This window comes from Chelmon rostratus, chromosome 6 (assembly GCF_017976325.1).
Source record: "Chelmon rostratus isolate fCheRos1 chromosome 6, fCheRos1.pri, whole genome shotgun sequence".
Lineage (NCBI taxonomy): Eukaryota > Metazoa > Chordata > Actinopteri > Chaetodontiformes > Chaetodontidae > Chelmon > Chelmon rostratus.
In genome coordinates, this window is record NC_055663.1 from 29,260,645 (window position 1) to 29,275,318 (window position 14,674).

A 14,674-nucleotide genomic window follows, 5' to 3' on the forward strand; every position below is an offset into this window, starting at 1 on the left:
TACATATATCTATGTTATAAAGATCATTCAAAATCTATTTATTAAGTCATTGCATTAATGCATAGGGTTGGGAAATAGAATTATTTATTGGGAGATTTTTCTTTTCATTTTTTTATTTAACTTTTATGCTTTTTAATGCATCATTTAAATCTTATTTCAAAATGTCTTTGAATTTATCAATTGATTAATTGATTTTAAATAAACTCTGTAAAAGACTGCACAAAATGAGGAAGGAAACATGAAGACATCCACTACCGGCCTGTCGCTCTGACCCCGGTGATCAAGAAGCGTTTTGAGCAGATTATTCTCAGGTACATCAGAGGCTTCATCCCCTCGGACCTAGACAGCCTTCAGTTGGCCTGCAGAGGGAATCAGTCCACAGAGGATGCTGTCTCCATCACCCTGCACACAGCCCTGACCCACCTGCAGCAGCCCCACACCTACGTCAGGATGCTATTTGTAGACTTTAGCTCAGCTTTTAACACCGTCATCCCAGACAAGCTGAAGCTACACACGGTGGGTCTGCCTGCGTCTCTGTGCCACTGGATCAGAGACTTTCTCACCAACAGGCCTCAGGTGGTGAGAATAGGGAACATCACATCATCCCCTCTGGTCCTCAGCACGGGCACGCCACAGGGTTGTGTGCTCAGCCCGGCCCTCTTCACCATGTTTACTCACAACTGTGCTGCCATACACCCCCCCAACACAGTCGTGAAGACGACACTACAGTAGTGGGTCTCATCTCAGATAACAACGAGACCCACTACAGAGAGGAGATACACCAGCTCACCCAGTGGTGTTCAGCCAACAACCTGGTGCTGAACACAGGAAAAACCAAGGAGGTCATTGTGGACTTCAGGAGGTCCAGGAAGACGGATCACGCCCCCCTCCTCATGGACGGAGAAGTGGTGGAGCGTGTGGACAACATCAGGTTCCTGGGCCTCCACATCACATCTGACCTCTCCTGGTCCATGAACACCTCCCGCCTGGTGAAGAAGGCACAACAAAGGCTCTTCTTCCTCAGGAAGCTGAAACGGGCTGGACTCTCCTCTCGGTTGCTCGTCAATTTCTACAGGGCCACAATTGAAAACATCCTCTGCCTCAGTGTGACAGTGTGGTACGGCAGCTGCACGGCACAGGAGAGGAAACAACTGGCACGGGGGGTTAAAACTGCCCCCTTCCTGACCTAGACTCTATATATGAAGGCCGGGTCAGGAAGAGGGCGAGATCCATCGCCACGGACCCCAGCCATCCGGGCCACAGACTGTTTGTACCGCCTCCATCAGGAAAGCGGTACAGGAACATCCGCACCCCCACTAACTGAGGGACAGCTTCTTCCCCAGAGCTGTTAGAGCTATCACCACCAGCACCCCCCCACTGCAGTGAGAGACTGGGAGAACTGTGAACACTGCACACCGCACTTTACACCTACACCTCCACCTGCACCTTCTGTGTACTTAACTTTAAAGTACACACACATACTTAACTAAATTATATACATTTTAGTATATTCCAGCTGCTGTTGGTACATCTCACTTTAGTTATTTTTTATTGTCTTAGTATATTTTCATTTCTGGTATATTTTTACTGCATTTACGAATATTTTTACTGCATGTTGGTTTATTTTATTCTAGTATCCTAATTTTATTTTATAATCTTTCTTGTTATCTTGTTTCTAACATGGGAATGTAGGTAGTAGTCAGGTTATTTGCAAAGCTATATTTTATTGACGTTTTTATTCAGGATTTTTGGACCTCACACTAAAATGACTCTCTGACCTCCAGATGAGGGCGTGTTCCAGGAGGTGGTGGTGGAGATTGAGCGTCCCCGCCAGCAGAAGGCCTTCCTGGGCGGCTACAGGCACCGGCTGACGGGGACGGAGTACCGCAACGCAGCCGTCCAGACCCTGCCCAAGAGGAGACCTGACGGAGGGGTGGTGGTCTTCAGCCGCGACACACAGGTACAGCACAGAGGCTCACAACACAAAGATCAGTGTGGGACTTCAGCGCTCGGCAGTTCATACGTTTGCCTGCAGGCAGACTTTGATACGGAATAAAAAACAATGAAAATAATAGAAAATTTAGATAAAACGTTTAATTAAATGCATGAAAAATGCACAGACCAACAGCAGGGTGTGTGTGTGGTGCATTTAAAGGTCGCTCATTAATGCAGAACATCGTTATTATTCAGGCACGAGGCAGAACACGACCTCGTGTGCAAATGAAGCTGTCTAATTACAGGCAGAGAGACAGGCCGAAAACGAGCCTCTTCAGCCAGGAGGCAGAAGACGAGTGGCCACAGTGACACCGCTGACTGTGTTCTGCATGGTTTTCACCAGATTCAGTCAAACATCACTTTAACTGAACATCAGCATGCAGATATTTTACATCAGCCGATCATTTTTCAGACCATTCACCGCTTTTCTGATTCATTTCTTTACCTCCTGTCGTCCTTATTTCTGTGAAAATCAGCTTGCAGAGACTTGAATCTTGCTGCAGAGAGACAGTCCGTCACAGTTAATGCTTTATTTCCTATGTTGTGTCAGTTAAAATGAATGTGTGGAACTAAACTAAACTGTAATAAGACTGTAGAAGAGCCGCAGCTTCTCAGGAACTGTCAGAATAACTTTCAAAACCAAACATTCAGACAAAGAAAAGCCTGAAGGACAGAGTAAAACGAGGTTCAGAGAAAGAACGAGACATTTCTCCTGCGTTGCATTGTTTTTTTTAATGTTTGTGTCAGGGCTCTCTCAGGGAGAATCTACAGGATCATTTAATCAACAGCACTGATCACTGAAGTCTGTTGACCTGACAAAGATCAGTCAGCAAACAGAGTTCAGTTCACGGTTCAGGAAGTCAAATCGTTTGTGGTAGAACAGCTGCTGTTGCTCCGTCAGCTCTGTCAGAGCCGGAGCAACTGTTGTTCTGCTGCCACGTTCGCTCTGAAGCGTGAAGGAAAAGTATCGTGACGTTGTGTGAACAGAGTTTTAGAATCAAATGTTTTCAGTTCTGTGGTTGGACGTTAGCGTGAGGAGATCTCAGCAGGAGTTTGGTTTGTTCCAGCAGCAAGAAAAGAAACTGATCAGAGGAATCCTTCAGCTTTAATCAGGAAGGAGTGTGTGTGTGTGTGTGTGTGTGTGTGTGTGTCTGTGTGTGTCTGTGTGTGTCTGTGTGTGTCTGTCCAGTGTATGACTCACCTTTGCCCTCCTGCACACAACTACACACTACCTGGCTCTGTCTCTCAGACACACACACACACATACAGACACACAGACACACACAGACACACACAGACACTCACACACACACACACACACACTGTAATGATGGTGGCTGGCTCGTTACAGACGTACATACATGAAGACGCACATCACTGCAGTAATGAGACCTCTGTGTGTGTGTGTGGGAGTGAGTGTCTGTGTGTGTGTGCGTGCCGTGCGTGCCGTGCGTGCGTGTTTGTGTGTACGTTCGTGCATGCGTGCGTGCATGCGTGCGTGCATGCGTTCGTACGTGCGTGTGTGTGTGGGTGTGTGTGTGTGTGCGTGTGTGTGTGTGTGTGGGTGTGTGTGTGTGCGTGTGTGTGTGTGTGTGTGTGTGTGTATGTGGCTCTGTGGAGGTGTCACCACTGTGATCAGATGATTTGTCGCCACATCACAGCGCCGCAGCCTGTTGGATGATGATGATGATGAAAACTCTGAAAAAGAGAAGCTCTCGATTACTCGATGTCACAGAGGCAAACATGTCCCACCTGTTTGGTTTGGTTTGAGTCTTTGGGAGAAACTCGTGTCAGTAAGTCATTGAGAGGATGGTGTTATTAGTTTGTTATGGAGCTGTTGGAGGTACTCCACCAGGTGTAGGCCTCTCACAGGATTTTAAATGAGCTCGTTAATCCAGAAAACAGCTCGTTTCCCTCTAACATGACCGTCAGTATCCCTCAGAGTCTACAGGACCGGCTCTCACCTTATTAAGTTCTTACTAAATAGTAACTGTTTCTAACTAATGATTTACTAAATCAATATCCACCGTTCAAATTTAAGAACCATGTCGTGCTGAGCAGCCGCTGTACAGATCAAGACAGATTCCCCTGGATGGGGGGAGTTTCAGACCAGCGTGTTTGGTGGATGATCATCAGCAGGTTTTCCTCTCTTCCCTGTCCATGTTGTTTTTTGTCTGAATAAATCTCGTCATGCTGAATCTTTATCGACTTGCTGGCATCAGTCGGATGTACAGACCCTCCTCTCGGCAGACATTCTGTGAGCTCTGTGGGACTCACGGTTGACGTCTTATGGACACAATCTGTGACGTTTGACCGTTTTTGAATGGAACAGCTCAGCGTCTCGTTGTTTGTGTGGATGATTGGACCGGGACGGGTCCGCGTCCTTCACGGAGCTGAAGTTATCAGCAGACTCCGCCCTCGGGGAAATGACTGGCAGTCTGCTCACAGAGCCGCTCGGTCGGTGACTCGTCATGTCTGTGGTCTGTGGTCTCAGCGACATGAAACAGTGTGTGTTCTGTCCTTTTGGTTCCAGACTTGATGACAAAAGGTCTTCACTAATTAAAGGTTTCATCGAGACTAAACAAGTTTTGTTCAGGGTACGTCAGCATCATCGATCAGAAGCCCGCAGCGTGTAAAATGTTGCTCACAAGCTCATCTCACCTACGATGAATCTCAATGAGCAGCCCGAGGCGTGTGACCTCAGCCGCGGCCTCCGTACAGCGCGTCCATATCAGCACCCTGCGCTGCCCCGAGCTCGTGTCCTCAGGCGGGATCACAAACTCAATTCATATTTTCAGATTTAGCCCATAAGAACAGGACACTGGCACCTGAGTCCACTTCATTCCTCACAGAGATCTCAGATCCCAGTGGATCTCCAGGAGTGGATCCTCAGATACAACATGTTTCCTCATTTACTCTTTCTACCATTCAGAAGGCTGGAGTCACCTGTTATACTGATGGTTGTCTTCTTTTCTTCAGTATTTTAGAGATAAAAACAGTATAATTCAAACACTAAAAGCCATCCATCCATCCATTCTCTTCCGCTTATCCGGGGCCGGGTCGCGGGGGCAGCAGTCTAAGCAGGGAAGCCCAGACTTCCCTCTCCCCAGACACTTCCTTCCCAGGCCAGCCGAGCGACATAGTCCCTCCAGTGTGTCCTGGGTCTTCCCCGGGGCCTCTTCCCGGTGGGGCATGCCCGGAACACCCTCCCAGGAAGGCGTCCAGGAGGCATCTGATAAAGATGCCCGAGCCACCTCAGCTGGCTCCTCCCGAGTGACAGAGCTCCTCACCCTATCTCTAAGGGAGCGCCCCGCCACCCTGCGGAGGAAACTCATTTCAGCCGCTTCTATCCAAGATCTTGTTCTTTCGGTCATGACCCAAAGTTCATCACCATAGGTGAGGGTAGGAACGTAGATTGACCGGTAAATCGAGAGCTTTGCCTTTCGGCTCAGCTCCTTCTTCACCACGACGGACCGGTACAACGACCGCATTACTGCTGCCGCACCGATCCGCCTGTCAATCTCACGCTCCATCCTTCCCTCACTCGTGAACAAGACCCCAAGATACTTGAACTCCTCCACTTGAGGCAGGAGCTCTCCTCCAACCCAGAGGGCACAAGCCACCCTTTTCCGGTCAAGAACCATGGCCTCGAACTTGGAGGTGCTGATTCTCATCCCAGCCGCTTCGCACTCGGCTGCAAACCGCCCCAACACATGCTGGAGGTCCTGGTTCAAAGAGGCCAACAGGACAACATCATCCACAAAAAGCAGAGATGAGATCCTGTGGTCCCCAAACCAGACTCCCTCCGGCCCTTGGCTGTGCCTAGAAATTTTGTCCATTAAAATAATGAACAGAACCGGTGACAAAGGGCAGCCCTGCCGGAGTCCAACATGCACTGGGAACAGGTCTGACTTACTGCCGGCAATGCGAACCAAGCTCCTGCTCCGGTCATACAGAGACCGGACGGTGCGTAGTAAAGGGCCCCAGACTCCATACTCCCGAAGCACCTCCCACAGAATGCCACGAGGGACACGGTCGAATGCCTTCTCCAAGTCCACAAAACACGTGGACTGGTTGGGCAAACTCCCACGAACCCTCAAGCACCCTGCGGAGGGTGTAGAGCTGGTCCAGTGTTCCACGACCAGGACGAAACACTAAAAGCATCCTTTACATTTGAAATAGTTTAATAGTTTTTAAATGATTAAAACTTCCATCTTGTGTTGTATGACAGGGAAAATACTGTTGGAGCCTTTCTTTCCTCCAAATACCTTCTGTTTAAATTTATTTTCCAGTCCAATGACCCCGAGATCATTATTAAACCACAATGGTGCAACTGGGCTCTAATTATTTCAGGAACATGTTTTTCTTTGGCCTGTCTGCAGTCTGCTCAGCGAGGTGGCTACACTGTGTTCACCTGATAATCTGTGTGTGCCGCTAACCCTCGACCAGCCTCCTACCTTCAGGCTTTAAGAGCAGCTTTGCTAAATTCCAGCTTGTCATAGTCATTCTACAGCGTTTTGTAACTTCTATTTGTAAAGACTTTCTACACCCTAAAAAGAGCAAAGAGCATTCATGAATACGAGGTCATCCTCTGTCTGTCTGACCGCTGAATGAAGCTTCTGTGGCAGCAGATCGTCTGAACAGTAACGTAAGATGGCGTTCGTTATTCAGTCGCTGTGTGTGTGTGTGTGTGTCCCTGTCAGACAGCGGAGCTGACGCGTCAGGCCCAGCAGTGTCCAGTCAACGCCTCCACCCAGACGACCCGGGGCGGCTGCTACGTCTCCCATCTGAAAGACAAGCTGGTCGTCCCCGGCAACTACATCACAGCTGACGAGCATCATGCCAGGAGGCTGAGAGCTGTGAGTAAACAGCACATACAGGCAAAAGCATCCATTCTGAGCAGATCAGTACAATCTGATCTTTCCACAACGTCATCACGCTAAATTACATGTGCTGTAGTTTCTCTACTTCAAGAAATACGGTACGTATAGAATCCTGTGAGAAAGATGTTCTTAGTTCTACAACAGTGGACAGTTTGAAGATACAAAGAGCTTCAGTCATCAGTGACTTAACCATGTATGGAGATGACCACATTAGATCTGCTGAGTCTACAGAGTCTAGTCATGTGTTTAAATGTAAATCTGGTCCCTGAACTTTCTCCTTCCTCTGTAGAAAAATACAATAAACCATCTCCTTCAAGTCCAAGTTCCTATTCTGGGGGGACATATTTAAAAAAAAAACTTAATTCAGAAAAGACCATTAAAGAAGAGACATAGCACAAGAGACAGGCTCAGAGGAAAGAAAACAGCTAAAGAAAATAACAAAAAGACATCAGAGACATTAGAGAAATTACATTTGGGAGCTAACAAGCTCGGGAGTAAACAATCAGAGACACTTAAAGAGGACTTCACAGAAGTCCGACAGTCAGACGACCGTCTTCAGTCACACTGTGGGTTCATTAGCTCCAGTCCGCTGCCCTGTGCCGGCTCTCCTTGCAACCAGGGGCGTATTCGGGACTCGCTCAATGTGACCGTAGCCTGTGTGATGAAGGTTGCTGCTTCAGATCACTGTTGTATGTTCTTTGATGTGTTTTTTGCTCTTCCTGTACTACTGCAGGGTGCTCAATCAAAACTGTATGACTGACAGTGAAAACTTTAATGTTATTGTTGTTCATCACAAACCAAGAATCTAGCAAACACCTACAACAGCTGTATATAACACCTGTATATAACAGCTGTATATAACAGCTGTATATAACAGCTGTATACAACAACTGTATATAACAGCTGTATATAACAGCTGTATACAACAACTGTATATAACAACTGTTATATAACAACTGTATATAACAGCTGTATATAACAGCTGTATATAACAGCTGTATACAACAACTGTATATAACAACTGTTATATAACCGCTGTATATAACAGCTGTATATAACAGCTGTATACAACAACTGTATATAACAACTGTTATATAACAACTGTATATAACAGCTGTATATAACAGCTGTAAATAACAGCTTTATATAACAACTGTATATAACAGCTGTATACAACAGCTGTATATAACAGCTGTATACAACAACTGTATATAACAACTGTATACAACAGCTGTATATAACAGCTGTATATAACAGCTGTATACAACAGCTGTATACAACAGCTGTATATAACAGCTGTATATAACCGCTGTATATAACCACTGTATATAACAACTGTATATAACCGCTGTATATAACAGCTGTATATAACCGCTGTATATAACAGCTGTATATAACCGCTGTATATAACAACTGTATATAACAACTGTATATAACCGCTGTATATAACAGCTGTATATAACCGCTGTATATAACAACTGTATATAACAACTGTATATAACCGCTGTATATAACAGCTGTATATAACCGCTGTATATAACAACTGTATATAACAACTGTATATAACCGCTGTATATAACAGCTGTATATAACAGCTGTATTTAACAGCTGTATATAACCGCTGTATATAACCACTGTATATAACAACTGTATATAACCGCTGTATATAACAGCTGTATATAACCGCTGTATATAACAACTGTATATAACAACTGTATATAACCGCTGTATATAACAGCTGTATATAACCGCTGTATATAACAACTGTATATAACAACTGTATATAACCGCTGTATATAACAGCTGTGTATAACAGCTGTATATAACCGCTGTATATAACAGCTGTATATAACAGAGCAGGTCTGAGTTCATATTAAGGTAGAAATGAGACTTTTTGAATCCTGCTAATGCAGCTGTGTTGTGTGAGCTACACATGATATAAATGTAGGTGTAAGTATTAACAATCAATACAACATACATCAAAATATATGTATTTTTATATAAATATGATATATTTTCAGTGTATAGCCACACTCTATACTATACAATAATAATATAATAAAATAATACTGTACATATTTAGTCTGCTGTGGTGACCTGTCCCCTCCTTTCCTCTCGCCCACCCAGGTGATCCGCCTGCAGTCGTTTGTTCGGCGCTGGCTGGCCCGGCGGCAGGTGGAGGCGCTGAGGAGGGATCGGGACCGACGGCTGGCCTGGCTGGAGATGCAGGAGAGGAGGAGGACGGAGGAGAAGGAGGAGCAGCTGAGAGACCGCCGCCAACGCTGGAGGAACCCGCAGAGGAGGGAGGACTTCAACCTGCTGTACCACGCTCTGGAGAGTAAGCTGGAGGAAGTGTTCAGATCCTTTACTGTGACTGACCACTGTGACTGTTATGATTTATATCATGAGTGAATGCAGAAGCAGGATTTTACTGTCGTAGTCAGCTGTGATGGAGCTCATTTCAAACTGATGATGCCCTCAACTTCAAAAGAGTCGGGATGCTGTGTGAAAAGGGATGTGATCACCTGCTAATTCTTTTTGACTTAAACTCACCTGAACACAGCACAGAGACACAATCAGTGGCGTGCACGGGGGGGCGTTTTTGAAAAACGTGCGCTAAAGTGCCCTCTTGGACTCCAAAACGTGTGCTAAAGTGCCCTCTTGGGAGCCAAAACACGCGCTAAAGTGCCCCCTGGGAGCCAAAACACGCTCTAAAGTGCCCTTTTGGTCTCCAAAATGCGCTCTAAAGTGCCCTCTTGGATGCCAAAAGGCGCTCTAAAGTGCCCTCTTGGACTCCAAAACGCGCTCTAAAGTGCCCTCTTGGATTTCAAAACGCGTGCTAAAGTGCCCCCTGGGAGACAAAACACGCGCTAAAGTGCCCTCTTGGACTCCAAAACGTGTGTTAAAGTGCCCTCTTGGACGCCAAAACGCGCTCTAAAGTGCCCCCCGGGAGCCAAAACGCGTGCTAAAGTGCTCCCTGGGAGCCAAAACGCGTGCTAAAGTGCCCCCTGGGAGCCAAAACGCGTGCAAAAGTGCCCCCCGGGAGCCAAAACGTGTGCTAAAGTGCCCTCTTCAGTGGCGAGGATGCGCTATATGTGCCCTTTTTTTCCTTTTCGCCCCTGCCCTTCAAAAAGTCTGTGCACGCCACTGGACACAATATTTACTGTCTGAGGAGCAACTAAAGACTGGGAAAGATGTGGAACGCTCCAAAAACACCTGTTTGGATCATTCCACAGGTAAACAGGCTGATTGGTAACAGGTGATAGTATCATGATTGAAAGGCTCAGTGGTTCACAGCGAGGATGGAGCGAGGTTCAACACTTTGTCAACACGTGATTGGATAAAGAGATTAATACCTGGACTCAGGAACACTTCAGGAAACTGTTTGATTATTAATGACTGATTCTGGTTTTACTGATGCTTCACACTGAGTCCTGCTTTTGATTTGAGGTTTAATTAATGTAGTCATTATGTTGATTGATTGTTTGGTTCATAACAGTTCAAAAATCTTGAGAAATGCAGTAACCCAGCAACCCAGAGGCCAAAGTGACATTGAAATGATTAAATAAAGAAAAAGCAGCAAATCAAAACCATGAAATGTTCGGTTTGGTGTGACCTGTCAGCTGCTCAGCTTGTACACACTGAACACACTGAGCATCATATATTAGAGGCTCTTCAAATCTCTCGTATGCAGAAATCTTACTTTATAACGACCCAAAGCTCAGCCAATACTGCAGTTAAGAACCTCAAATGTGTACTGAGGTACTGTACTTGAATAAATCTCCACCACTGCTCTGTACAGCTGTGCGTTGATGTAAAATGTTCTGTGTGTTTCAGAGTGGAGGCTCGAGGCGGAGCAGCGCATCAACTCCTCCCTGCGAGGAGCTGAGAGGAAGGCGGCTCTCTGCTCGCTGCTGGAGCGGGAGACGCAGCTCATCGCCACCATCGGACGCCATCGCATCGCCGCCCAGGAGAGCAACTACGACCAAGCTGTCAGGAGACTCCTGGACAAGGTCAGAGGTCGCTGCTCTCCATCCCCTCCCAGCTCGCCCAGTCCAGAACAAACCGTTTCCACGTTTGATGTCGGAGTTTGGGCCAAAACTAAGAAAGAGTTAGCAGACACGAATATCAGTAGTTTGTAGTAGTTGTAGCTTAGTTTCTACTACTGCTACTTCTACAAGTTGTACGAGCAGTTGTAGGAGCAGTGGCAGTATTTGAAGTTGTAATACCAGTATCAGTAGCAGGAGAGGTTCAGTTAGTAGGAGTATTAATATTATTAATCATAACACTATTCTTTGCATCAGCAGCAGTGCAGCAGTGATAGTCAGCTGTCAGCTGTAACAGTAACTACTGCAGTACTATTAGCAGCAGTGTTAGTAGTACCATCATCAGCAGTACTCACAGGGTGACGCTGTGTTTCAGTCTGCGGCTCCTCATCAGTGGGCGGCAGCAGACGGTCGACTCATCCAGATGGAGACTCAACACACACTGAGAGCCAGACAGCTGCGAGACCTGTACAACAACCAGAACCAGACCACTACAGACCAGGACCAGAGACTCCAAGTCCTCATGACACTCAAACACACTGTCAAGGTCCCACACACACACACACACAGACACACACACACAGACACACACACACACACACACACGCACACACACACACACACACGCACACACACACACGCACACACACACACACACACACACACTCACACACACACGCACACAAACGCACACACACACACACTTTGTACATATAACATTTCATAGAATGTATATTTTCCTGTTTCTGTGTAACTACAGTTCCTGTTTTATAAGAGTTTACTCGTCGTTGTTGGTAGTTTGATCGTCTTTGTTCTTATTGGATAGGAGCACACGTGTCAGCTGACCCGGGACATCGTGGATTTGATTGACAGGGAGGTGGACCTGATGACTCGGGGGGTTAAGGCAGCCAATCTGGCGGGGCTGAGGGAGAGGATCTCCACTCTGTTCCTCCAGTACATCAAAACACCAGCGTTTAACCCTGAGGTGGCCAGGCTGCTGAAGGTGAGCAGAGAGTCCTGCTGATCTGAACCACGTGGACATAAAAATATCTCCAAATAACGTTAAATCCCCCCCAGGTTCCCCAGAACCCCTCCCAGCTGAAGGACGGCATGTTCTTCTGTCGGGGCTGTCATCGCTACCTGCAGTTTGCGGACTTCAGCCCGTCTGCCAGCGCCCGTCTGAGCGGGCGGTGCCGCGACTGCGCCGGACTCGACAACATAGCGAGATCCCGCCACGACGTCTCCTGCTACAGAAACATCCTGAGGAGGCTGAGGGACGACGAGCTGCGGCTCAACAGGGACGCCAAGATTCCCGTCCTGCTGCAGGTGCTTTGTCACTTTGGTTGATTTCTGTTAGTCTGCAGAGCAGACGCTCCATCCAGTGTCTACCTGTGTGTCCTCTCAGGCGGAGGATGTGCGGTACCTGGTGGAGGTGGTCTGGGCGTCCCGCTCGGCCCTGAACGGCAGCAGAGACCTCTACAGCCTGGTGTTTGTCCGCTGGGACCGTCGGAGGGACTTCAGCCCCTGGAACTGCATCCTGCTGTCCAAAGAAGAGACTTCAGCTCACATGGAGGTGGAAGACGTCCACAAGGTCTGTCCATGTAAACATTCACACCCATCACACCCGACCCCCCCCGGTGTTAAAGCGTGCTCTCATTCCCACCTGGATGTAATAAATGGTTATCTTCTGCTCACCTTGTGATGGGATCAAAGAGGATCTGAGTCGTAGTAACTCATCATCATCACCTCAAAGATAAACTCTGAGTTTGTTGAAGCTCCCGGTCTCCTGAAAATGAGCCCTTTTCTGAGGACCGAGGAACCTTCAGGGAACTTTCACCTGCATGTGTGTAATGTTGCTCCATGAAAATGCTCCCCCTGCAGCAGGGGGTGGGAACTGTGGTGGTGGAATGACACACAAACCTCAGGCTTCTACAACTTGTTCTCAAGCGTCAGTCAATCCTCATTTAGTTTCTGGGTTTAGTTAATGTTTGGTGGAAAAGGGTCATTAGTTCCTGGTTCCTCAGGTTCAAACACAGGTAGAGTTTCTCAAATGGTTCCAGGGCCCCCCCCCCGAAAAGAGTCAACTTTCTTCTTCCTAATTTGGAAGTGGCAGGTTCCTGTGAAAGAACGAGTCTGGTTTATAACAGCCTGGGTTTAACTTTGGTTGTTTAAGTAGCTTTAAACAGCGGAGCTAACAGCTGAGGCGCTGTGACATCACCATGAAGTCCAACAGGGCGACAAACACAGCAGCCAGAGTGATGGTGCTTTGCCCCCCAACGATCGTCGTTTTCTGACTCCAAACTGAAGGTTCTGATAGGAGAGATCATTAACCTCGAATAGACGGTGCACGCACACACTTCCTGTGAAAACTGGCACATGGTCGCTCAACTACTCTGTTTGTCTGGTCAAACAGTAAAAAGCTTCTGGACTGCAGCAGTGGCTCAAACTGAGTTTTTTCCATTCTCTGTGTGTGTGTGTGTGTGTGTGTGTGTGTGTGTGTGTGTGTGTGTGTGTGTGTCTGTGTGTGCGTGTGTGTGTGTGTGTGTGTGCGTGTGTGTGTGTGTGTGTGCGTGTGTGTGTCTGTGTGTGCGTGTGTGTGTCTGTGTGTGTGTGTGTGTGTGTGTGTGTGTGTGCGTGCGTCCTGTGTGTGTTCAGGTCTACGAGGCGACGTTCATCCGCGGGATCGAGCACAAACACACGCTGGCTCGGCGCCACTTCAGTCAGTTCTCCGTCATGGACGAGTACCTGGACTCTAAGCTGGCCACTGCCCCGGGCAACCAGCGTGTCTCCAAGCCCGTCACCATGGCGACAGGCGAGCACGCCACCGACATCACACCAGCACTGGCTCATTAACAAACGCCCTGTGGTTTTCTGTCACCGTTTCCTTCCTCACTCGTGGCGTCTGTCTCTTTCTACGTTCCCTCTGAAATATAAAGTTTTACTCCTGGTTTCCATTCAGGCAAATTCATTTTAGTCTTCATGCTTTTATTCTGAAAGCAGGTTGTAATGACTTTTGTGTCCTGTTCTGAGAGTCCAGTCCAGTCTTCCAGAAAGAACCGTAAGACTGAGATAATCTTAAAACCCAGTTTGTTTGTGGGTAAATGTTGGAAAAGCTCCGAGTTAAAGCAACACGTCATTGCAACGGACGGCGAGGAAAACAGCTCGCAGCTTTTTGGTGATGTCTCCCTTTGCATTCACACATTTACACATGATGGAGGTGTGTCCATTGAAGCACATCGTGCGTTGACCTCAACAGCTGACTTTACCACACAGCTTGAAATTCAATTAAAATTTAATTAAATGATTATTAAGTTGGCAAACATGATTCAGTTATTTAAGAGTACGGTGGTATCGATTGTCTCATAAACTCCAGACGACTACACCAGAAAACAAATAAGCATATTTTCCAAAATGTCAAATTATTCCTTTAAAGTTCATTTAAAAAAGTGAAACTTTAAATCTGCAGTCGAGATCTTTTAACTCAGTGTGAAGAGGAAATGTACAGTCTCAAAAAGGACGAGGCTGATTCTACAAGAGAAAAACATCAGAATCAGTCAGAAAACCTTTAAGACTCTATGATTGATTTTTGTGGGAAACTGAACTCAGATCAGTTTCCAGTGAAAACCTTAGTTCTGCCTTTTATCATCAGGGGCTGTGAACTGTGTTCTTCATATTTGCTGGCTCAGCAGTTTTTATTCACTGCTGTGTGTTTTCATTGATGGGAACGTTGCTGCTGCCGGGATTATTTCA

The 14,674-nt window shown here is 46.9% G+C and overlaps 1 protein-coding gene across 1 annotated transcript in view; it reads left to right on the forward strand.

Moving 5' to 3' along the window:
• iqub (IQ motif and ubiquitin domain containing) overlaps positions 1–13,777 on the forward strand; it is an 18,047-nt gene extending 4,270 nt beyond the window's left edge. The window contains exons 6-14 of the mRNA XM_041939801.1: positions 1,785–1,960; positions 6,699–6,854; positions 9,006–9,216; positions 10,716–10,891; positions 11,301–11,471; positions 11,751–11,927; positions 12,002–12,250; positions 12,330–12,515; positions 13,580–13,777. Of these exons, the coding sequence (XP_041795735.1) occupies positions 1,785–1,960; positions 6,699–6,854; positions 9,006–9,216; positions 10,716–10,891; positions 11,301–11,471; positions 11,751–11,927; positions 12,002–12,250; positions 12,330–12,515; positions 13,580–13,777 (1,700 nt within the window). The remainder of the gene's footprint in view (positions 1–1,784; positions 1,961–6,698; positions 6,855–9,005; positions 9,217–10,715; positions 10,892–11,300; positions 11,472–11,750; positions 11,928–12,001; positions 12,251–12,329; positions 12,516–13,579) is intronic.
• Positions 13,778–14,674: the final 897 nt, after the last annotated feature.